Source organism: Rhyacophila brunnea, unplaced genomic scaffold, assembly GCF_057557595.1.
Source record: "Rhyacophila brunnea isolate RB1 unplaced genomic scaffold, BYU_Rbru_1.0 scaffold_2, whole genome shotgun sequence".
Classification (NCBI taxonomy): domain Eukaryota; kingdom Metazoa; phylum Arthropoda; class Insecta; order Trichoptera; family Rhyacophilidae; genus Rhyacophila; species Rhyacophila brunnea.
The window spans coordinates 30,441,980-30,468,988 of NW_028232859.1; the positions used below are offsets into that span (position 1 = coordinate 30,441,980).

The 27,009-nt window shown below is 34.4% G+C and overlaps 1 protein-coding gene across 1 annotated transcript; it reads left to right on the forward strand.

The window, feature by feature from the left end:
* On the forward strand, window positions 1-27,009 carry Chd1 (chromodomain-helicase-DNA-binding protein 1). The gene is made up of 25 exons (XM_085947208.1): window positions 1-427; window positions 3,485-3,573; window positions 5,493-5,858; window positions 6,404-6,589; window positions 6,801-6,982; window positions 7,149-7,478; window positions 7,639-7,880; window positions 8,106-8,219; window positions 11,590-11,754; window positions 12,240-12,382; window positions 12,476-12,613; window positions 12,719-13,070; window positions 13,154-13,378; window positions 13,532-13,681; window positions 13,769-14,020; window positions 14,134-14,298; window positions 14,409-14,544; window positions 18,096-18,247; window positions 19,463-19,824; window positions 19,909-20,260; window positions 21,175-21,375; window positions 21,545-21,868; window positions 22,941-23,266; window positions 23,427-23,720; window positions 24,092-27,009. The coding sequence occupies exons 1-25, from the start codon at window positions 419-421 to the stop codon at window positions 24,351-24,353; spliced, it is 5,517 nt and encodes a 1,838-aa protein (XP_085803334.1). The 5' UTR covers window positions 1-418; the 3' UTR covers window positions 24,354-27,009.

The following is a 27,009-nucleotide window of genomic DNA, read 5'->3' on the forward strand; positions in this document are numbered from 1 at the left end:
ATCTCGAAGAAAGTCAATATGGCCGACTCAGCGAGTCAATCAGTCCGCTTGCACTGAGTTTCTGCCATCGGTAGAGTGCAATAACCTATCTCATATGTGTTTATACTAAAGCCGTTCAAAAGTTTTCATCTTTATTGTCAAAAAATGTGAAAAATTGTCTTTTTTTGAAGTATAATAATCGTAATTTAAAATAGTCGTCATCAATCCAATTTTACTAGTCTACAAAATGGCGTCACTCGACATTCTCATAGTGAAAAATATTTCTAAAGTATATTTTATAGGGTATCGGTAATTAATATTAACCGATATTATTTTTAAAATAATCAGTGGAATTTGTTTTATCGTCGTTATTGCACTTTTGGTCGTTACCGTAATTGAGTTACATAATATTTAATATTTTTGAAAAATCTTAGACAAAATGCATCAGGTAGGTTTTTCAAACAAATATTGTTATATCTGCCATTCTATTTGATTTTGGTGTAATTGGGAAATCAATGGAACGTAGAATAGTTTTCATTTCATTAGTCTTCTTGGGTGTGGCATTGTCAGCATATGTTTAACAAATACCACTATTTTAGTCTACAGTTTCTGTTTACAAGTATTAAATTGTTCAATTTATCAATGAAAATATTCGTGTTCCATTGTTTTATCTCTTGATTAATAAAATTTTATGTTACGTCTTGCCTATGGACCGAAAAAAATGAACTTCTGAAGTGGACCCATTTTTGTAAATTTAACTTGAAATTAGCACTCAGCAGAGTTCTAACCTCAATTTTCAGTAATATTATTGTTTTCTCTACCTTTTCGTATTATTAGAATCATTCAGTTCACCTGTATCTTCATTACTTTGTGCCATTCTTTGGACCCTTGCACACTTAAGAAACCCTTCAAATTAATGTATATTTTTTGTGATTTTACTATGTTTTTTATTGTAAAATAAATAATAATTGATAATTCCCCCTCCCTGTGAACACCTGCGGTTTTATGAACATTTCTTCTAGTGATTTCAGTATAGTTTATTAGGATTTGTCATAGAATGTTTTAGGGAAATCATTTATTTTGTAATTTATTTAGAAAAACATGCTGTCAAAACAATGAATCTGTCATTATTTAATTGGGGTGCTGCAGTTGTTATTATATATTTATTTTCAATTATTATTTGCTTTTGTGATTAAACATATTTACAGTATTTAAAAGTATCATGGGATGATATTAAATTGAAAATAATTTGAAAATTTGTGTCCCCATACGTAAACAATAAAGAAATATTTGTTACCGATGGGTAGATATGTAATTTTTCTTTTATTTGTAATACAAATGTTTTTTTAAGTTCTACTAAATATATCTGAATTTTCATCACATTTATTTAAATATTTTTTCTGTATATTTTTCGTTTTTTCTAGGCTACATTTATGTTTTTTTTTTAATGCTGAACTAATTCTACCATTTATAGTTTTTATGGTAATACATCTAGTAGTGCTGGATTCAGGCAATTAATGCACAATAAATATAAAGCTTCATCGTGATAGTATTTACCATACCATAATAAAATTTATTATGTCATGATGGTATACATGTACCTATATTATACAAATTGATACCTCCCCTACCCCTAGTGGATATTGTAATATAATATTTTTTATCGTTTAAATAAAAGATTTCTAGTTTTTAATTGGCTTCTCATTTATTATTTTTATAATAAAATAAAACGCTTCTGCGATAGTACTTTAAAATATAAACCGACATCTTCAGTGTGGAATATTTACGGTTTTACCTAAGTTTTTGAATATTATTATTGATAGTCATCGATCAGGTTTGTCAAAAAGCATGGTGGTGATGGATGTCACTAAATTGCGTGTTTATTTTTTAACTCATAATTGTGTAATCCCAGTGTGCGACTTCAATCTGGATGATGATAAATATTTTTATTATATCGTGAAGGATATATTACGATACATTTTTATTATGTTTATATCAATTTCAAATATAAATATAATTGTAACATCAATTCAAATCCAGACAATTCGGAATTCCGACATAGCAGCGTATAAAAAAAAAATTAGGTAACAATTTAGAAGTGATTATGTGTGACTTCTATTCTGACCAATGTCAATAGCTGTAAAATTCCCTTTACTCTTTTAGATTTCTATTCCCCATGTCCCAGTTGACTACTATTCTTCCATCCCTTTTATTTACATCTCTATACCCCAGTCCCCGCTTCACTGTATACAGCGCTTGTGACCTATCATCAGCTAGCTGCTAGAATATAAATTTAGCAATGCACGTAATACAAAGACAAATCTTTTTTTTGTTAGCAGCGGGTAGATTAGGTTCGGTTAAATAAATCCAAAATATGTAACTTCAAACTGTTGACCTGTTCGGTTATTTTTATGCATATGAATTACTAATAAAATTAAAAGATTAAACCATAGCAGTTATTATTTATGCAGAATGTCCTCCAAATATCTCAGTAACCTATTAGAATTTAATTATTCCTTCATTGGGAATGAATTTTGGTACAGCTCGGTTTCGATTGATCGACTGATCGATGATAAGAGGCATCATGCGAGTAGAGTGGAGTATTTCCTGAGAAAATCTCAATCTCGAGATTCGGGATTTCCCGAAATGATGAAATTTTGAATTCTCAAGATTCGGAATTTCCAGAAAAGATTTCTTGAGAATTCTCGAGATACCGGGAAATTTAAAAAAACCTGTAAAAATCCTAAAATCAGTGTACAAACAGACAAATTCCAAAAAAATATGATTTTTTTCAATTTAGTAAGACAAACAAAATAGAAGTAAGAAAACAAAAATAATTCAAAACATTACTTATTAAAATTGAATTTGCTGTGTCTGACAATCGTATACGCTTTTGAGACATAAAATTCTCTGGTGTTGCAAATATTGTGCTTATTTTGAGTCGACGTTGGCTTAATTGTGTTGAATGCCCCGATTAGTCATTGAACATTTTGTGTTTTCTGTCCACTTTTTTCATATAGAAAATCGTTTTTTCATATAATATTTGATAATAAAGACATCCCGAATCCCGAGAAAAGATTCTCGAGATCCGGGATTTCCTGAAATGTTGAAAATTTTAATTCTCGAGATTCGGGATGGAAAATCTTGAAAATTTCTCGAGAATTCCGGTCGGGAAATTCCCTAAACCCAACTCTACATGCGAAAGCAAGAAAATGTATTGTTCTTGAATTCGTTGATATGCGCATTAACCAGAAATATATCGATAATTGTCATTTGGGATCTGCAATTAATTATGTCAGTCACCGCTAATGTCGAGAGTCCAATGAAGTTCTGTCAAGATAAGCATATTATTTTGAATTATTTGAAACTAAAATATCAAGATACATATTTATCGGTTATTTATTGGATTGAGATTGTCAAATCAGCAGGTTAAAATTTTGCTCTAGGTACGTGAAATTGAACAAAATAAATCATAAAAGCTAATGGTCCTCGAATAAACTTTCAGAAAGAATGCATGACCGAATCAGGCAGCGGTAGCGAGTCTGGCAGTGATAATGACAGCAAAAGTAACTCATCAGCGTCAGGTTCCGACAGGTAATTAACCGATGCTTCTCGGACGTATTTTTCGGACATTTTCTATGAAACATGGTGAAAGGGCCAAACCAACAAATTCCGATGCCAATTAATCAACACTTTTAAATACATATATTATATAAGATAATAAAAAGATATTCCTGTTACAAATATTATCTTCTTAAACATATGTATATTAAGTTAAATTTGTTTTATTTTGCAAGATAACATAAATATACCCTAGGCCAGGGACGGCGAACCATTGTACGTACGCGTGCCAAAATTTACCAAATAATATTTTTCGACTGACGTGCCAAGCAGTTTTTTATGGTGAAAAAAAAGTTTTTTTTAAAGTTTTCTAAAAAAATAGTTTTTAAGAACTCTATTAAAAAGGTTTCAAATTACTACCGAGTTATTGATATTCTATCTTTCACCGTATTTCTAGCCGGAGGCATAATTTTTATTCTTTGAATATTTTTTTCCTTGTTTTCAAATTACTCAAAGAGATCATGGAAGCATTTAAACCACTCTTCTTTCATATTATATTCTCCATCACCGAGCGGTTTTCCATTTTTAGAGATTATGTTTGAGGTAAAATAACAAGCAGTTAACATAATTGAATGGCTGCCGATAATTAATTTCATAAGGTTGATTGAATATTTTTAATTCCCCGATCCTAAGGACCGACCTATGCAATCGTATACTTACATTAAACGTAATGATTATTCTTCAAAATGATTTGCCTGCAATTTTTCGTTGTCATTTGTAATATTATATATAAGTTAGTACTTAAGTAGGTATAAGTATATTTATTTGTAAAACGTTTTTATAAAAAAAAAACATTTAAAAATATATTACTTAGTTATTTCTTTTCTCTTCAAAATTAAACTTTTGCGTGCCATGGAAAATCATCTCGCGAGCCACTGGTGGCACGCGTGCAATTGGTTCGCCATCCCCTCCTAGGCTTTACTTATATTTGGTATTTTTCAAATACCTACTTAGTTCTTTGCAGAAGTGAGGCTGCCGCATACATACAACCAGATTGTTTATCTACTTGCATACAAACAAAAAACCAAGAAATACTATGTCATACTATTCACCCATTGGAGACGAGTTTGGTTTTTTCAGGGTCACTCGTAAAGGTGCCGATTGTTTCCTATGGGTTAATAACGATTTTGATTTATACACTTCCATAATGATTGGTTTGGGGAGTAGGTATAAAAAACCAAGACGACTTAAGGCAAAACCTGGCCCAATTAGACCAATATTTATATAAAAAAATTACCTTTTTATAATTATATAAATATTTAAGTACCTATATCTCAATCAAGCATTATTATTGTAATTTTGTAATGTTTGCTATATTTGAAATAAATATTGTAATTTTGTTTTTTAAATTACATCCTATAAAAAATGTGAAAATAAAATAATTTGAGGTAATTTATAAGTTGTTTCCTTAAGTGGGTCTTCACTCAAATTAAAACTGAGCTTATAATAAATTATTTTATTCCTAATACATTAATTCCGTGTAGGGCATATTTGCTGTAGAAATAAACTTTCCATACTGTCCGAAAAGGTATCAGTATCTATCTCTAACCACGGTTTTCCCATAATGATTAATTTTCTCTATAACTTTTAACAAAAAACTCTTGAAAAATAAAGATGGGTTTTCAAACTGAATTCAAAGTTTACCAGTAAAAGAGTATTATTAAAAAAAAGTGTTGTTTGGGCACAGACAACTTTGAAAAGTTATGGCCGTTTTATATCTGAGTTCTGCCCTGTTGGAAAATTTATGAGATTGAAGTTTGCAAAAAATAATTTAATTTTTGGTAATAGAAATGACTTCACAGGAGTTTTCCAACCATTTTCTGTATCTGTTATTTTCAGTTATTTATGTTGAGTAAAAGTATTGTTTTAAGAATGTAAATGTGAATTTTCAGTGATTCCGGATCAAGCTCGTCAAGTTCAGCATCTTGTTCGAGATCGGGGTCGGACCGAGAAAACGGTTCAGTCCGTAACAATTCTTCACCGAAAAGAGAAACTTTTGCATCTGGAGGAAGCGAAAGAAGGACCTCTTCGCTGTCTGATCACTCGGAGGGCCAATCGTCACCCGACAAGCGCTCTTCTAATAAATCTCCCGCCAGTACCCATTCCAAGGCAGAATCCGAGCCCTGGGATGAGAATATTGACATCTCTGAAATTAGACGCTCCAGCAGGTCACGAAAAGAACCTGAGAGACTTAAGTTCAACAATGACAGTGATTCTAGTGATAGAGTCAAACCCGCCAGGAATGCAAGAAAGCGAAAGTAATTATATTTCTCTTTTATTATAATTATTTATTTTCTTGTTTCAGGGCTTCGAACCCTTATTTTTTTCGTTTCGGTTTTTGTTCTGGTTCTAGTACAAATATATATATTTGTTCAGTTCCGGTTTAAATATATAAAAATAACGGTTTTTCCGGTTTTCGGTTCAACTCTTGAGTAAAAATTATTTTCTACCTTAATTTTGAACATTTTATGGTACTTGTATGATAGCTGTAGTCGTAAATTAAAAAAATAACAATAGTATTTATGAGAATTATGTCGACAGTGTGGGGAGTAAGATCATATTATTTGCGAGCGTGTTGGAACATGTAGGTACCGAACTGAAAAAACCTATGTTTTATGACTTTTTTTAAATTTATTATACTGATCTGCTCGGTTCCAGTTTTCGTTCAAACAAAAATAACGGTTTTTCTGGTTTTCGGTTCAGTTTCAGTTCGAAGCCCTGATTATTAGGTAGAAGATAGGTAGGAGATAAGAAAAATTTCAATTGATGCATAGTTACAAAATTAACATATTATTTATTTTAGTGAGTCAAATGATGTCTGGAACTCTGAGAGCACGGGGAGCGACGGAGATGATTGTCCACCTCAACCCCCTCCCAGCAAGAGGCCGGGTCAGAAGAAAGTGCCAATAAAAAAGAAACCTCCTCGAAGAAGAAACCATTATTCCAGTGACGATGAATCCACTGATGCCAGCGATGACGAAAGTAGAAGGTGAAGAATTGTCTTATTTGTGTTTAATAAATTTTTAATAGGTCTAAAATATACCCAGCAAGATAATTTCCCTGCACTGTCAAAATGAAATGAAATCTGTTATGTAATGAGTCACCTGAACAAACAGTTGTCAAAGCACTCATATTGAACATTTTGTTTTTGAGTCGGTAACTTTTGTTTATATTTTATAACGATAAAATCATGATTTTAGAGGCTCAAACCGACGTGCAGTAGCAACAACTGCTGTCAGCTATAAAGAAGCGAGCGACAATGAGAAGACGGACTCTTCGGACCTTCTGGAAGTGGAAGCAGGGGAACCTGAAATTCCTGTCGAGGAAGACAAAAGTGAGACGATTGAAAGAGTTCTGTCCCAAAGACGAGGAAAGAAAGGAGGTTTGTTCATTATTAAATCTGGAATGTATCCGTATAATTAACAACTGATATTTGCAGTTCATGTCTCATGGGCTAATAAAAAATTGTTTTGGATTCCATTAGGTACTTAATTTAGTCTCTTATTTGTTTATTAATTTAATCTCAATTATGGTTTTTTTCATTTTAGTCACTGGCAATGTAACTACATGTTATTATGTAGAAGAAAACGGTGATCCTAATGGTGATGTAGATTCTAATGATGCCGATTCTACAGAGCCTCAATACCTCATCAAATGGAAGGATTGGTCACATATACACAACACCTGGGAGTCTGAGCAGACCCTCAAAGACCAAAAAGTCAAAGGCATAAAAAAACTAGAAAATTTTGTCAAGAAAGAGGCGGAACTATCGTGGTGGAAGCAGTCTGCGGGTCCCGAGGACATTGACTATTTTGAATGCCAACTTGAGTTACAACAGGAACTCCTTAAAAGTTACTACAATGTAGAGAGAATAATAGGTAACTAGTTCTTTTATATTGTTTCGATATGATTTCTTTTTGCCTACACGAAATACAATTTTTATCATTAATAACTATTTGGTATTATAAAAAATTGTATTTTGGCAAACTCACCGGTTTGGGATTGTGTTGTAATTTGTCAGGGTTTTGTTATTTTTAGCCAAGCATGTACGTGAGGACAGTAATGGAACGGACTACTATTGCAAATGGGAATCTCTACCGTATGCGGAAGCAACCTGGGAAGATGCCGCTCTCATACAGCGCAAATGGCCAGTTGAGATTGAGCAGTTTCGGTCACGAGAAGAATCTCGCACCACACCTTCTCGCCACTGTAAAGCGTTAAACCACAGACCAAAGTTTCATCAAATTAGGGAACAACCAGAATACATGGGTTTTGATAGGGTATGCAATTTTATATTGTCGCCATTAAAATAAAGATAAAATTTACATATTGCATGCTTCATTTTAAAACCAAATAAGATTTTTCCTAAGACATTAAACAAAACAGTACTCACTGCTTTCATCTCATTGGCGGCTGAAAAAATATTTTTTCAACAATGCTAATTAAAAAAATGATAATAGTACATAACAAACTTTTATAATATGTTTATTTTGTTTTATTTGCAGGGATTAATATTGAGAGATTATCAAATGGATGGATTAAATTGGATGGTGCATGCATGGTGTAAAGAAAATTCAGTTATATTAGCTGATGAAATGGGCTTAGGAAAAACGATACAGGTAATTCAATTCATTTAGTAAACAAATTGAATGTTTGACAGATGGAAATAAGAAACTTTTACAGTAAAACCTTGTTAATACGAATTCCACGGCACTGAAAATCGAAAAAAAATTCGAATTACGAATTATGAAATGTATCCGGGAAAAAATAGATACTACTAAAATTTTGAAAAAAAAAAAAATTTTTTTCATTCATTTTGTTTCCGATCATAGATGTCCCAGCCAAATTTCCGACTTTGAGGCATTTGTACATGTTATCTAAAAATAAAACGGAAAAAAACGAAGTATAAAACAAATAAGTTCACACAATACCCTAAATCATACTTCACTGCACATACCATTTGAGGCGGCGGTGCTTATATTGCTAAGCAATAAATAATCTACCATGTGTCAAACAAAGCTGGAGTTCTGAAATGTAGCAGACTTTTTCCAATAATAAATATAATTTTTTTGATTTATGGAATGTTGCATTGTTGTCTGTGTCAAAAACCATTTCGTATTACGAATTTCGAATTATCAGTATGGTTTTATATGAAAATAATGTTCAAGGGACATTTTTTTTCATGATATTTTCGAATTATGACGAATTTCGATTTAACGGGGTTCTTACTAATGGGGTTTTACTGTATATTGAAAAATGACAAGAAATATTCCAAAATAATATTTGTTCCATCAATCCATTCCAAAATAAATCATAAAAATGTCGAAGCAGTCGATAGTGATTGCTGTGTAATATAATATTTTAATTTATTTTAATATTTTTTCGTCCGGGGTCGCCTAAAAATAAAAAATAAAATATCCAAATCATTCTTGATTATGTGTGTTGGTAGACTTTTACATTATGGGCCACTATAATTGATAATGTGATTATTTATTCCTTGGCTTACAATTTCAATACTATTCTTAAGGCCATGCATTAGTTGAGGCACGGTCTAAAAAGATCGTTGCCAGGCGATGTGCGGATTGCGGGTCGCGGGTGCAAAAGACGCCTGTCAAACGAAATATTATTTCTCATATAAATCCAACATACGTCCATTTTATGTTCTGTTTATTATTCTATTAGTAACAATAATAATATATTCATTGACATGTTTTCTTTTTAAAGTAAATGGGTAACGTTTTTAGTCATCTTTACACGATTTTAGAATGAATTGGCCCGTCGCTATCACGCAGCAAAGTGACGTATGTTTGACTCGACGTTCCCTCAATGAATGCGAAGCGAGTACAAATTTCGTCGCGCGTACAGTTGAAAATTATTTGGCGTTTCACTGATGCGTCACCTTAAGTATTTATGGTAAACCTATGGTTACCTAGTAAATAATACTTTTCAAATTGACCATTTGAAATGTTTTTCATGCACAACATTTTTCTAAGAGCGGCCAATTTGTCAAATTCATAATTACGGCCCGCACAGGATAGAGATTTCACAGATAATATTCTCCTGAATCTCGAAAACTGAAGGAAGTGGAAAATATAGTTTATTTTCTGAAATCACAATTTGATGCACATTCAATATGTATTACAGTAGAACCTCGTTAAAGAGAACACGGAAAATTCGAAATTCGCTGTAATTCGAAATTTTCGCGAAAAAAAAGGTAATGAGTTGCTGATTGTATTTACTTGGGTAGGTGGTGTTTATGTTTTGTATTATTGTCTGTTCAAATAATGAATAAAGTCAGGCAGCTTTCATTATGTCAAATGGAAGACGGGACACACTCGCACGGCCACTTTTGGAAGCTCAAGGTTAATTCTGATATTGTCATACGTTATCGATAATTTCAACGCGATCATGCTCAAAAAATAGGATTTTTTCGCTCATGACTCCAGGGAATGACTCAAAAGTGACTTCACAATTGGGGGCGATCGTGGTAGACGGTTGGCCTGAGAATCTGCCAACATAATTTCAGCTTAATTACAAAGTGTAAAAAACACATATTTCACCATTAAATTACTATTTTCACTGGTAAATATCACCCGACACTATTTTTCAATACTACATCGTCCCTATACAAATTGATAATTTTTTTCTTCTTCGGAAAATTCGATTTGTAGCGAATTATCGAGGTTATACTGTAATATGACTTGAACCTACCAATATATTTTAATGAAATTTTAAACATCTGTCATTACATCATAACATTAATGATTTAAAATAATCATATTTTTAGTACTATTTATTGTTCATTTCACTCACAGCCACTTGTGATCAGCGTGGTCATGGCCCCCACAAAGGAGGGACTGACAGGGCTCTAGCGTAAGGGTCCGGGTTCAGGGGGCCTGGCGTGGCGGGTGGGATCAGATATGTGAGATAAACACACATCATGAATTTGCTCTAATAATAAAAAAGTCGTCTGCGGCGCTACTGCACGATATGAGTCTGTGCAAGGTTTGACTGTTTTGTGTTGATACTCGACATCTCCATAATTCAAGTAATGTATCAAAACCACAAAAAAAATCTCTAAAAATACACTGAAGGCCCTTACTTTTACCTCTAACACAATTTTGAAAACGCTTGTGTTGAGCGTCACAGATGCCATTAAACTTAGCGATAGGTGGGGGGGGGGGGGGGGGGGGGCGCCAAAAATCCTGGGGGCCTGCTTTAGGATGTGAGGGCCATGAGTGTGGTAATCCTATTTGTTGATATAAATAAATCTATAACAAAACTCTTTTTTATGGCAAAGTTGCACTTGTCTAAACTTCTTGGCTAATATAGCGTGCAACGTTGGGGTGAGTGGTATAGTACCCTCCACATAACTTTGCAATTGTACACAGTGACAAGGATTTGTGTGTATACGCACTCCGTATCAATGTATTAGTAAATGCCAGGCACTTAATTGGTTTAGTCACGTTTTAGTATTCAAAATAATTCAAAAAAATCTATTCCAAATTGCAAGGTTACGTGACCTTGTACTCTAGTTTAAGTGTTTATATTATTTATTTATTTTTTATTTTAGAATTATTAATAACCATGTCCTTGCTTTTTCGTACAAGGTGGTTGCTAGTAATTTTGAACAATCGCAAACACCCAGGCTTTGAGAAAAACATATAAATATTGTGTCCTTACCGGGAATCGAACCCAGAACTCTCGGGTGGACGGCCAGCGCCTTACGCATTGCTCTACGCACTACGAGAGCCACCAGTGGTCATATTATTAGATTGTATTAGGATTTTTCCGTATATTTCATTCAGTCTGGATGTGCACCACCATTGTAAGTTTAGGCATATAGATTGCATATATATTGAAAAATAAATCTATCCTAGTGATGGTATTGGACTGTATTAACATTGGTAGGTATTTAAAACATTGCAGTTATCTTGGGGTCTCTCGAATCATATAATTTTATGGTTACCATGCTTTTTTTTGTTGCAGACAATATGTTACCTGAATTATATGTTTCGTGCTCAATCACTTCACGGCCCGTTTCTTTGTGTAGTTCCTTTAAGTACCATGACAGCTTGGCAACGAGAGTTTCAACTCTGGGCGCCAGATATCAATGTGGTCACTTATCTTGGTGACGTTGTCTCAAGGGATATTGTAAGTTATATATATATATTTACATGTTGATGTATTTTGTCAGTACTTTTAATGAATGTAATTTTGAAACAACAAATCTTAGCGGTGCTTGGCTTAGATGGGTGCCATAAATTTTAAAATGTCGAATTTATATCATATTGAAGAAACATTAAGACATAATTTTACGTACAAACCCCCCCAAACTTTTTTGGGTGGCAGGACATCCTTTTTAAAAGCAAAGTTTCCAAGCTTACCAAAAAAAGACATTTTTAACTGGGAAAAAAGAACATGTCAAAAATTATACTGTATTTGTTATTCAAACATTGGTCGAGACAGTAACTTTAAATGAATTTTGCATCATTTGTAACACTCTTTGAAAAAGCACTGTGACTCCCATGGCTTGGGAACCCTTGCTCTAAAGTAATCAATGTCTCTTAATGGTCAAAATACATTATGAATAATGTCTTCTGTTTACTTGTTTAATATTCAATTTGTTTTTTTTTTAGATTAGGCAATATGAATGGAGTTTTGCGAGTTCGAAACGGTTGAAATTCAACACAATTTTAACTACCTATGAAATCGTACTAAAAGATAGATTATTTTTGGGATCATTCAGTTGGGCCGCTCTGCTAGTGGATGAGGCTCATAGGTTTGTTTTGTTTTATGTACCTCTTGATTATTCTCAATATTTTTTTCATAATTGAGCTTCTTTCTATGTATGGTTATTTTTGTTGTTTTATAGATTGAAAAATGATGATTCTCTGTTGTATAAAGCACTAAAAGAATTCGACACCAACTTCAGATTGCTAATTACAGGCACACCTCTTCAGAATTCACTAAAAGAATTATGGGCCTTACTTCATTTTATTATGCCTGCAAAGTAAGTTCATTCAATGTAGCTATTGTAAAATAATGTTTGAAAATTAAATTCATTGTCTCACCGTTGCAGTAAATAACATGTAGATAAATTTGATATTTGTTTTAGATTTGCAACGTGGGAAGAATTTGAGAAAGATCATGAGAATTCAGCTCTAAAAGGTTATGATAAATTACATAAGCAGCTGGAGCCTTTCATTTTAAGAAGGCAGAAAAAGGATGTAGAGAAATCATTGCCTGCCAAAGTAGAACAAATTTTGAGAGTCGATATGACATCGATTCAGAAACAATATTATAAATGGATTCTTACGAAGAATTACAGTGCTCTTCGGAAAGGGGTCAAAGGGTCTTCTACTACTTTTCTTAATATTGTTGTGGAATTGAAGAAGTGCTGTAATCATGCTTCCCTTATTAAACCTATAGAGTATGAAGCGCGGATATCTCAAGAGGATGTCGTTCAGGTAAATAATATTAAGCATGTGCAATTTAGAAGGTCCTCCATAAAATAATAATTGTTATTTATCACATGTGATTATTCTTTCAGCATCTTTTAAGAGGATCTGGAAAGTTAGTGTTATTAGATAAATTATTATGTAGACTCCGAGAAACGGGCCACCGTGTTTTAATTTTTTCACAAATGGTCAGAATGCTCGATATATTATCGGAATATTTGCAAAAAAGACACTTCCCATTTCAAAGGTTGGATGGTAGCATAAAAGGAGAGCTCAGGAGACAGGCGTTGGACCACTTTAATGCAGAAGGATCATCGGTGCGTTTTTATTTATCTTTATTTGTTTTCACAAAAGTTGACTTAGATTAAATCATCTCATAAACTCTAAATAGAAATGAAAAGAATATTTACTATAATTCAAAAACAATTCCTCGTCATTTTGAATATTATAATATATCGGTTTTTTTCCAGGATTTCTGTTTTCTTTTGTCAACACGAGCGGGAGGTCTCGGAATCAATTTGGCCACTGCAGACACTGTAATAATCTTTGATTCCGATTGGAATCCGCAAAATGATCTTCAAGCTCAAGCCAGAGCGCACAGGATAGGACAAAAAAATCAGGTACCCGATCATGATACAGCTGCTTATCCTTTTACAAAGTATCTGTAGCATCCTGGTTTATTGTTAATTATGTGTTATCAATTGTAGGTGAATATTTATCGATTGGTGACCGCTCGGTCAGTGGAGGAAGAAATAGTAGAAAAGGCGAAACAGAAAATGGTGTTGGATCATCTCGTTATACAGAGGATGGACACGACGGGCCGCACTGTTCTTGATAAAAAAGATGCGGGTGGCGGTTCAAACACTACACCCTTTAACAAAGCGGACCTCAGTGCAATTTTGAAATTTGGAGCCGAGGAGTTATTCAAGGATGAGGAAGACGGTGATGAGGAACCTGTCGTAAGTACAATAGTTTTACGTTTGATATGCCAATTTCAGTAAATAGTGAATGAGAAAATGTTTAAATGATCTCAATTTCAAATGCTAATGATTATTTTTTTTCCATTTTGTAGTGTGATATTGATGAGATTTTGCGAAGGGCTGAGACGCGTGATGAAGCTCCGACAATGGCAGGTGATGAACTTTTGTCGGCATTCAAAATTGCCAGTTTTGCATTCGATGAGGAAAAGACAACAGAGCTCGCTAAACAAGAAACAGAGGAAGACAGCAAAGATTGGGTTGGTTTCTGTAATAAGTATTTTTTGTAAAATGTTCATGGCAGTCAATGTAAAAAACCTGCATTAAATTTATCTTTGATTGTTTATATTAAAATTGTTTTTTCCAATAGGATAATATAATACCAGAAGATTTCCGAAAAGCCATCCAAGAAGAAGAAAAGAACAAAGAGATGGAGGACCTCTATTTACCGCCGAGGTCGAGGAAAACATTACAACAAATTCAACAGAACCACGAGCGGTCTGACAGTGAGTGTCCGATTATCTTGATTCCATCTTTTAATGATTGCGTTCATTAATTGTAATGAGAGAAATACTCGTCTCATTTAGTTAGTTTGGTTATAAAGCAAGAGAAACCAGGCTTTTATTCGATACAAGACAAATCTACCTGGCATCACCAGTGTCCTTCTCTTTAGAAATTATTAGGTGCATATTGGATCCATCCAAACATTGTCACCGTCCCATATACCTGGGGCATGGCCCCCACATCCTGCAGCGGGACCCCAGGCCAAGATCGGGCCCCCCTACCTATAGCGTTTCCCAAATGTTGTTCCACGAGGTAAAAATTAGTATTCAGCGTATTGTTGAGTACCTACCTACATCTACTCAAAGTATTTTAATATCGGCAAACTATAATCAAAAATTTGTAGGTACATATTCCACAACCATATAAGTATTTTAAACTTTTAATAATCTCGAAGTAAACTTGCGCCGTATGTGACTTTTTTACTATTAGAGCAAATTTTTGATGCGTGTATATAGTATAGTACACGGACCAAAATTATAGTAGGTACGTCGTCCCAAAAATTATAGTATTTTGTCCAAAAATAAAGTAGTAGTTAGGTACCTACACATTATTTTCGGTTGAAAATGTATAGGTTTTTTGTCTTGTCACAAAAAAGTAGGAAACGGGGAATTTCCTCTTATGAAATTATAGTACTTTGCTCCAATTATGATACGAAAATATTGTAGTTTGGTATTTTTGGTGTATTTTTTATTGTAGAAATGAAATCTTGAAGAAAAAAAAACTTTTATCCCATATTCAAAAGTATAGTATTTTGGGGGTACTATACTATTTTTACATTGGACATAGTACGTGCACCAATATTATAATACCTACAAATACTATTATAATAATTATACTACAGCTGGCTACCCACTGGCCTTTTCCCCCCTGGGTTTTCTTCGAGGATGTTCTTCGGCATCCGTGACTCAGGCATGCGCTGGACATGGCCTGCCCAGTTTAGCCTCTGGAGTTTTATGAAGGTGGAGAGTTTTGAATCTTGGTATAAGCGGTATAGTTCCGTGTTGTACCTAATTCTCCACTCCCCACCATCATTCATGGATCCGTATATCCGCCTCAGGATCTTTCTCTCAAAGCAGTCCACCATTTCAGCTGCTTTCATATTTAGCGTCCATGACTCGGACCCGTATGCAACGACTGTGCGTATGACGGTTTTATAGAGCCGGGTCTTGGTTTTTCTGTGGACATTTCTGGATTTGAATATGGGCAGCAATGAGAAGTAGGTATGATTTATTTGCAGCGGTTATTTGGGCTTTTATTTCCTCCAGTTCCTAGTTCTCTTTTGTAATATTGGAAACCAGGTATGTGAACCGGTTGACAACCTCAAATTGATGGTTTCCAAAACAGGAACTTTGGTCCAGCCTACTCTGATTTTGTCGGGTTTGTACCATGACTTTAGTTTTGTTTTCATTTACTATTAAGCCAATCTCTAGTGCGGCCCTTTGGAGGTGGTCAAATTCTTTCTTCACAATCTGTATGGATCTGCCCATCATGTTGAGGTTGTCTGTGTAGCCAACTAGTTGGCTCAGTCTGCTTAACCTTTTTACTCCCAGCTGATTTAGCCTAGCATATGCGAAAACTCACAAGCGTTTTTTGCCAAAAAATCATCGATTTAGTTTTTTTTAAATAAATAATTCTACACATGTTTTAAAAATTTGAAACTTTTTTTGTGTGTTCTCAATGGTGTACAAAGCAATAATAAGTAATAATATTGATAGTTTACATCAATAAAACAAAAGAAAAAAATAATGTATCAATATTTATTTAGAAATGAACGGATAAAACTATGTTTGAACTGCAAAACAAGTGTGACAACATTTTTTTATTTAGAATTGATATATCAAATTTTATAGTATAATCTATTCTTATCTAGTAACATAAAAAAAAAATAAACTTATTATTAATTTCTCTATGAAATCGAATTTTTATAAAGTAATCAAAAAAAACCGTATAGTGTCAAGGTATTCAAGAATGTTATTCAATTCACGAAATCGCACGAGAATTCGATACAGTATCGAGGACTAACTGTTATGGGAATGAAGTAATTTCAAAAAATAAGTTTCAAAGCACTAAATCTATTATAATAATATTTATTCATGTATTTTTTCACCATCCTACCAAAAAAACAGTGGGCATTCATTGTTCGCTCAGTCAGAGTTCATAAAAATTACAAAATTCATAATTATGTGATATTATATGAATCATAAAAAATCTAAAAGAAATCTCAGAACTTAAAATGTGTTATAAAAATATTGTTTTATTATTTTTATGACCCTCTTTGGTTTCGAGTTCACTTGTGAGTTATTAGGGTATGACATAATTATAAACAAGTGCCATACTAAAATAAATATTAGTCACACCTAACACAGACCGAATATAATGCTATGTCTACATGAGACGAAATATGCGGGAAAAAAAATGGAATAAATCGTAAATTTGGATCCAAACTTTCGGCCGATGGATCGGCCCAGATGGAGTTTTCGCATAGGTATGGTGGGCCGAAATATCGGCCGAATGGGAGTAAAAGGGTTAATATAGTGCCGCTCCTGTTCACTTGAGACTTTCTGATAGCGGATTCGAAGGCTAAGTTGAACAGCATGGGAGCCAATCCGTCTCCTTGCTTTAGACCCCGAGATACTTCAAAGCCCTCCGTCAGTTGGCCATTCACCTTCGCCTGGGAGTGTGTATTCTGCAGTGTGATTCTAACAAGCCTGACTAGTTTTGGTGGGATTTCAAAGTCCAGAAAGATAGTGAATAGTTTTTCCCGATCGATGCTGTCATATGCCTGCTTAAAATCAACAAAGAGCTGATAAATGTCCACATCAAATTCCCAGCATTTTTCCAGTGTTTGGCGAACTGTGAAGAGCTGATCCGTTGTAGACTTTCCTGCCCTGAAGCCAGCTTGGTATTCACTTACTATGTTTTCCGCGTAACCTTCCAGTTTTGTCTTCAGGATCATTGTGAATACCTTGTAACTTGTGCTCAGGAGTGATATCCCTCTGAAATTTTTACATCGCAGTCTGTCTACTTTTTTATATATTGGACAGTTAACGCTGATCTGCCAATCCGCTGGAATGCTTTCGGACTCCCAGATTTTAAGCATTAACTCATGCACTGCTGCTATTAATCAGTGTCCAACTTTCTCTTTGTTTTCTGTCCATCTCATTTAGCTAGTCGCCACACCGGGCCCCCCTAAGCCCGGGCCCCCAGGCTAGAGCCTTATCAGCCCCCCCCCTTGTGGGGGCCATGACCTGGGGAGTGTATACCATGCGAGTACATGATGGTACTCTTCAAATAAAATGAATATTGAAAAAAATTGTAAAATGGTCTCTTGCTAATGTTCTATTTACAGTTTTACCTCAAACACTATTATCTTCGTCCTCAATAAGGTGGTTATTTGTAGTCGCGATCTAAAAACCTGTACAGTTGCTTTGGAGATTACAGTAAAGTTGTTCATTTGCGGCCACCCAACTAATTGAGTGGAGTATTGTTGAAGCTAAAGGCGGAAAGCGACCCAAAGGAGAGGAGAGTGAAGCAGAGGGATCAGAGGCAGAGGGGTCGGAGAATAGCGATGATGAGAGACGACGGAAGAGAGGTCGTCCGCCTGCCACACCCCGTGAGCGTATCAAAGGACTCACGGATATCGAGGTCAGTTTGCTATCTCTCCTTTTCACCAGCTATTCTTATTTACCTCTGTATTCTTGTTTCATTATTTTATAAAATGTGCTTATCCTAGTAATGAATATCTTAACCTTTTCCACTCGAAATTTTTTTATAGGTACATACCACCCACTCGAGACTTTTTCCCGCACAAAGCATAATTTCAATATAAAACATTTAATTGGTGAAAAAAATGTAAAAAAATTTTTTTTTTTTTTATTCTGTAAAATAAATTTATAATGAATATACTGTACTTATTTTTAGTTTATTTATAATTCTTCATTGTGTGGTATTTCACAAAGCAATCTCCAATATGTAATCCTGGCTTATCACAGAATCGTAATGAAATAGCGGTATGTAGAGAACTGGCTATAAAATGTAAATCGTCCATTATGACTGTAAATATGATACAAATGAATTGCCTTCAAATACACTTGTAATATAAGCGGCTGTCTCGTAAATTTCCTAAATTAGTTTCGGGCTCATAACAACTCATTCCCAGTGCGGTACACATTATCAAAAGATTTCTCAAAAAATAATAAATCGATACGTAATAATTTTCATTTGACTCATTAGAGTATTTCACATTATATAGGTTCCGAATCGGCATAATATACTAGTAAGTATTGTCATCAAAAACAGTATTCAAATATAAAACTGTAAACTATACGAGACGCCCCTGCGCAAGCGAGAACCAATAAAAAATATAAACACACTTCAAAATCATGCGTGACAAACACTTCACTCTAGTCTGGGAACGTTCAATAAATAAAATTTATGTGACAAAAAAACATTGCTTGCAAGCGACGACCTACGAATAAAAAAAGAGAAGATTCCGATAAAAATACTATGTTGAAATTAGGCACGCAGTATTCTTTTGCCGACTTCTTTCTCAGATAAATGTAATAACCTATTATTATTCATTCTAACTTGATTGAAATCGCATTATAAAAATTTATGAAAATATTACAAAAAATGACTTTAGAGGCGGTGCCGCCGCTACGGCGGCACTCGAGTAATACGGCAAACTTCTAATGCCGCCGATATGGCGGCACTCGAGTGTTAAGGGTTAATATACTATTAATTTTCGGAAATACACTTTATTAATTATGTTAGCTGTGATTTATTCTTAGCGTTATATTGCTAATACATAGTTCAAAAACTTAAAAAGTACTATTGGTTTCTTATTGGTCTTTTGGATAGATCCGTCGGTTTGTGAAGAGCTACAAAAAGTTTTCGGCCCCTCTAAAAAGGCTGGAAGACGTAGCGTGTGATGCGGAACTGCAAGAGAAGCCATTGGCAGATTTGCGAAAGTTGGGAGAGATGCTCCGAGACCGCTGCAGAGAGCAGTTGGCCTGTCCGGCTAGCGCGGGTGCGGCCCAACCCGGCCAAGATGGCGCTGTGCCTCCCAGTGCCGGCAAGAGAAAGGCTCGTATCACTTTCATGATGGGTGGGGTGACTGTTAATGCAAAGACACTCAGCCAGTGCGAGACAGAGATGGCACCACTCGATGAGATGCTACCTTCCGACCCTGACCAGCGACTTAAGTGGCAGATCGATTTCAGGTATGTGTATTTTTAAACTTCAATTTGTATTTCCTGCAGACATTTCGAACTGAACTGTCATATTGATCATAATATTATTTTTAGAACGAGACCTGCTAATTTTGATGTGGAATGGGGTGTTCATGAAGATTCCAGGCTTCTATGTGGAATATATCAGTACGGAATGAGTGCTTGGGAAGCTATTAAAATGGACCAATCAATAGGCATAGGAGACAAAATGTTATTCAATGACGACCGCAAACCTCAAGCTAAGCATTTACAATCCAGAGCGGAGTATTTACTTAAAGTTTTGAAAAAGTTGCAAGATCAGAAAGCTGGCAAAGTGAGAAAGAAAAATGCTAGAAAATCTAAACCCATTTCAAAAGAGACAATTGAGAATGATGACGCCGCTTCTGTAGATGAAAATAAGAAAAGTGTCAAAATCAAAACTGAAAAGGTAATTTTTTTTTATAAAGTGATCGTGCACACCTGCATTTTTTTTTTTTATTACCAACTTGAGGCAGATGCATAGAATATCAACGCTACTTAAATTTAATTAAAGAATTGATTTAATTAATAATTAATTTAAGCTATGCATAAATCGAATAACAGATGCCAAAATCTTAATTAGGAAGGCATTGGTTGCCGCAATCAAAATTGTTGCCATTTTTAAATTGACATACAATGGTAAAAGTATGAAAACTGCACAATATAAATAAATTGAATTATTATACATATTTGTCATTCTTGAAAAGTTCCTGTAAATCTAAATTCCGTTTATTGAACATCTGATTTGATCTGTGAATCATTTTTTTTAAACAATTTTTCTAACGCAATTCAATTCCTTGTGATTCTGATAAGTCGGAGTTAAAAATTGAAAAACAAGTTAAAGAAAAAAGAAAACAAGTTTTTCCTGTGGAAACAGCTCTTTTTTATCTGAACACACCTAACTAATCAAAGTATATTTGAGGGCCCATTATGCAATTTTAATTGCATGATATCTCCAATTTTTGTTAACCATTTTCAGCATTGATCATTCATTTCAAATATACTTTCAATTATTTGAAATTCTTTAACTTTTAGCTAATGCTATTATTGCTGGCCGTGATTGATTTATGGCATATCTCGAGTTAACCATGTTCGTAACATAGTTTTACTGTATTGATAATTTTATTATAATTCTTCTTACAATACTTGTAATATTTCTTTCTGATTGTACGGAAGAGACTGACAGAAACATGCGGTGGACAAGCCCGTGGCTTTGTTTATTAAAATGTAATTTTGACATCGATAGCAATGACATTTCATTTTTACAATTGAATTAAAAGAAATAAAAATCTAGTATGATGTATATGCAAATGTCTTTTTTAGGTAACTGAGGAATTACCTAATACTAAAACCGAAGAAGTGGTTAGCGATAAAAAAGAAAAGAAGAAAGTGAAGAAGGAGAAGAAAGAGCCGAAAGCTAAAAATAATAAAAAGAAACCCGTAGGACCGATGCACTTCACAGCCAACAATGAGCCTAGGGCTTTGGAGGTTTTGGGTGATCTCGACCCGTCAGTATTTGAAGAGGTATGTGTTTACATATTATTATGCTTGTAACAATGCTACATATTAATGTAATTTATGCTATTCTTATGATTCAAATCAGCAATGTAAAGAAGCTGCGGAATACATATACATAAAATAAAGAAAAATTATTTGAAAATCAAACAAACACTTTGTGGGCTTTTTATTTCAGTGCAAAGAGAAGATGAGGCCTGTTAAGAAAGCTCTGAGAGCATTGGACAATCCTGATCAAACCCTTTCAGAGACAGAGCAGATGAACAGAACGCGAGCTTGCTTACGACAAATAGGAAATCAAATCGACACTTGCTTGGACACCTACTCTGAATCTGACAAGAAAATTGAATGGAGAAGCAATCTCTGGTATTTCGTATCCAAATTCACAAATTTCGATGCCAAAAAACTTTATAGGCTTTATAAGTATGGGTTAAAGAAAGGCGACTCAACGCACGATAACAAAAATGACAGCATAGATTCGAAGACGTCTAACAAAGATATTGTAAGTAGATTTATTGTTTTATATTTTGTACGTTTACAGAAAAAACTGAGTTGATTAGATATCAGTGAGAATGACAATGGAAAATAATGTTCTATTGAATTATAAATTGACAATAGTTGAATAATAATAGGGGTATTATTTTTTTGATATAATTTTATATTTTACATACCTATTTATATGGTAGTTATTATTAGCCATTTCATTGTGCAGCTAAGAGCTATTTGACATTTTCACCATTTATTTATTTATGGTTTAAGATTGAATAAGGTTTTTGATTAAATTTTGTACATGGCATCGAAATAAGCCAAGGAGTATAATGATAATATCAATTTCAAAGATTAAATGATTTAACAAGTTAAAGAAATTTAATACACATTTTTGAATTTCAAAGAGGGAGCCATATGGAAACAGGCCAGGGAGGCGCCAGGCGCGTGTCCATTAGATACTATTAGCATGATAATGAAATGTGGTAATTAAATAGTAATTAACTGGTCAGCAGTGAATGAGTATTCAATGTGATTGATCAAAATATTAAAATAACATATAAAACAGCATCAAACAAAAACGGTAACACATGTGTTTGCAAGGAAGTGTATTTCTATTATAGTAATATTATGGAACATTATATATAGTATATTATCAGACTAGGGCTTATGGTACTTTACGATGTATGACAGAAAACTAGACATAATTTTGTTTGGAGGGGTATGTAATTGATAATAGGTACTTCATTTCTGAATCTGGCCAAACATATTTATTTCGGTAGGTACTTATTTACACATTCGACAAAGCACGTTTATATGATAATTATACACGGTTATGGAAATGATTTTTAACTTGTTGAAAGCAAGCGGCTTGAGATTACAACATGCTCTCTCGTCACTGAAAAAAACAAACCTGAGAAAGTTACATTTCGAATCGGATGCTTGTTCATGTTAGCACTTTCGAAGGACAGCTGATCAGGTATAAAAATGCAAAAGTGCTAATGTTAGTCGAATTCGCTGGAGCTCAGCGCGTCTTGTTAAAAAGGTTTGAATTTCAAACCTAACCTTGACCTGGTGTTGGATTACAGGAAAAATCATCAAACAACAAAACTACGAATCATTCAGGAAGTCAAAAGCAGTCGAATCAACATAACAATCATGCGGCAGAGAGAGGCAGCAAGGGTGATGCGGCTAGCAACCAAAGGAGGGACAGGAGAGATCGCGACAGGGACAGAGTCAGGGACAAGGATAAAAATAGAGATCGAGAGAGAGACCGAGATAGAAGAGAGGGTCAAAGGAAAAGCGACAGAGATGTCGCACCTGCACCAAATAATTCAACCCTTTCCAACCCTGGAGTGAAACGTAAACTGGATGATGGGGATGGCGAGCATGAACTCGGTGAAAATAATAAAAGGTTCTATCATCATTCTATGCACTCCTTTTGGTTTTGAAATTTCATTGTAGATTCACAGTGTAATAAAATATATTTTCCGGAATACATTCAATAGTACTTATTATATAGTCAAATATGACAACTAATTCCATTTCCTTGTATTGTTGAATTGTTTCTATAGATCTAAAGATACATCTGAAGACAAGGACAGAAACACAAGCAAGAAAGGCGCACCAGAGCACGGCAGTCGTGACAGAGATCGCGAGAGAGATCGGGATCGAGATCGAGAGAGAGACAGGGAGCGGGAGAGGCGTGACAGCGGTGGGACGGGTGGTGGGGTTGGAGGCGCTAGTAGTCAGCATCATTGGGCGGGCAGGTATCCCGACAAGCGGCTTCCTTCTGCCGATCCCCGTGTCTTTGAAGGGACGAGGCCTTACCGCCCGGATAGAGGACCACGAATACACGACAAAAGGAGGTTGGATATTTTCAACTATTATATCTCAGTTGGGTTATTAAGAATAGAATAAGGTAACTTTTAAGAACGTTCTGAAGATGGGCTTATATCCCAAAATAGCTGTCAACATAGCTTGAGTATAGTAGAATCCCATCTACCACATAAAATGACATTTCATCAATTAATATATTTTTTCCAATATGTTTCTGTATGTATATTTAATATAACATTGTAATCTAATTTTTACGTATCTTCACTTGGAATATATTATTTCAGAAAAAATCAAATTTTACTGGTTCTACAGACAACCCTTAGGCAGAGGAGTCCTGTTTTGTTTGTGTGGATCACGTGAACTTGAATGTTTGTTAATGAATGTTTATCGAAATGTTCAGGTACCACCCGGGTTACGTTCCCCATGGTCACTATGCTGGAGGAGGAGGCGGCTACTATGGAGGAGCAGGCGAAGCAGCTGGCGCCAATCTTTATCCCCCCCACCAGCACCGAAATTACCCGCCTGACTGGAGAGAGTACCCTCCCGATTACCGCCCCGCCGATTATCCCGAAAGAGAATATCTCGAGAGGGAGAGGGACAGAGACAGGGAGAGAGAGAGAGACTACCGGCGGGATTATGAGCGGAGACCTCCGCCGCCCTAAGAGTCATTCGGGGACTCGAAGGGTGGCCGACAGTCGGCCGGTGGATTCTGTGATATTGTATCGGTCGGACGACCTGTCTTCGGCGGCTGATGCGCGCATGCACCAGCTAGAGCTGCTAGAAGATCCAGGATAGGAATATTTTGAATGAGAACATTTTTCCGTTGCATGCACTCGGGTGGTAACGGGGTCGCGTGAAGTCTCGTCTGTGCGACTGATTTAGTTTTATGACGAATTTAGTAAACGTGATGTTGCTATTTAAATAATTTATACTGTGATCCCCTACCTCTGGATATATGCCCGTATATTCCAATTGACGGGGCTTTCCGTATGTTATAAATTTTATTATTTGCAGACTCGAGTAGTTTCCTGTCCCTTTGTGCTGTTCTTTTTTATAAACTAACTTTTTGGCTCCAAAGTGAAGCTCCAATTTTTAAAATATCTATACATACAATAATTATACCAAAGTTTATTAAAATAAATTACAGGTTTATAAAGCATCGAATGATGTCAATGATATTTGTATTATAATGTTTAAGGGTCTTCTTTCCATGCCAGTTTTACTGATATGTACTACGTAGAAATTGCGTTTCAATTTACAAAAGTTAAAGCTAATATTTAATACATACAGTAAAACCTCGTTTATACGAATTCCAGAATTCCACGGGACCGAAAATCGAAAAAAATTCGAAATATGAAATGTATGGGGGAAAAATATTAAAATTTTGAAATTTTTTTTTTTTTTTTTGATTTCCATTAATTCTTTCAAATTGAAATCTGTGCAAATACCATGTGTCATTATTCCGTTAATTGAAGGTACCAAGTAATGTAGGTAGGTATTTACCACCATGTGTTGAGCTAGAATAATTATAAAAAAATACGAAATATTTTTTATTTTTCCAATTTGCAATTGTTTGGCATTAGTTCTCTAGTAAAACTATGTGAAAATCATGGCCCCCACATCCTGAAGCGGGCCCCCAGGCTAGAATGATTGGTGGGCCCCCCTACCTATCTCTAAGGGTAAAGTCAGTGTGACGCGCTGCAGTAGCGTTATCCAAATAGTGTATTTCTAGCGTTTTTTTTAATATCTTTAATATGTACGAGCAAATCCATATGAATTATGGAATTGTCGAGTATCGGCACATAATAAAAAATTGCATCGTATAACCAAATAGTTTTATTATTAATATCTTCCAAGTGAAATAGCACCGCAGGCTTTTTTTTAGACTTTTTTTACTATTAGAGCAAATTTGTGATGTGTTTATCTCACTTATCTGGTCGGATCGTCACGCCGGGCCAGCTAGAGCCCTGTCAGCCCCCCCCCTTGTGGGGGCCATGGTGAAAATCCAATAAATTAAATACCTGCAGCCCTGAAACATGTGAGTTTTTCCTTTGAGTGGAGTGCACTTGTGCCTCTAATGACATACCGCTGTGTGTGTTAACGGGTCATAAAATGTCAGGATTATTTTTATTACTTTGATTAAATAAGTAATTAATGATGTTTTTAAGAAAAGTCTGTCACAATTTTCAACGATTGGCTCATGAAATAGTGTACTTTATTATGATTTATTGAATATTTTTACATGCCAGCACTGAAATCATTTTGAATTATGAAATTCGAAATAAAGGTGTGGTTTTATATGAAAATAATGAAATTTTTTTTCGCGAAAATTTCTAATTATGGCGATTTTCGAATTATCAGTGTTCTTATTAACGAGGTTTTACTGTATGTATTATATACACATATGTTCAATCTTGATGATTATTATTTCAATAACTTGTTTATGGAGTCATCAAAATTCTTTTAATATCTCCCAAAACAAGTATGAGATCTCAGCCATTGTAATTGAATGTTATATATTGCTAAATGTCCTATAATATTTTGAGAACTCTGCAGGAAGCATCTCGAGTTTTTAGAAGTGTACTACTTACGCAATATAATATGTATACATAGTACTATAATTTAATTTTGTCCATCGTCAAAAGTGAAAGGCTTATGTGAGCATACGGTAATAATAACTTGACACCAAATTAACATAGTTTGCTTGTGAAGGAGGTGCTACACTGAACTAATCACCAGTGTTAATTTATTAGTAGGTGAAATGAATTTTTTAATTGGCTTACTGGTGTTTTATAAGTTGTCCCTATAATTTATTGATTATTTAAATTCCGAGTCATATTTATTTATTTCTTTTAGAAAAAATCATGAACAAAAGTTTTATTGATGATATTTTTTTTCACTGAAGTCCAGCCTAATCATATTTTTTTTAGATCATAATGTAAATTATGTGTTATTTTTGTGTAGTGTTAAATCAATTTTATTTTTTTACTACGCAGTCTAATAAAGATGTTCAGTTGTATGACAGCATTTATTTTTTTTATAAATTAGAATAAGATGCAGCAACACGATGTCACTTTCAATAAAAATCTCAACTCTTACATTATTGTATGTATTCGCATTGTCAAATTCATCAAAAATATTGTAAATTTTTATCCATAGTATTGTATAAATTGAATTTCAAATGTCCAGTATGTTTATTATTATGTTTGTATATACATTTATTTCTTTTATAGTTTTAAATTTGAATAGACATTGATTTTAGAGCTGTATTATACTTTATATTTTATGCATATAATCTGTATAAATACAAGAAAAATT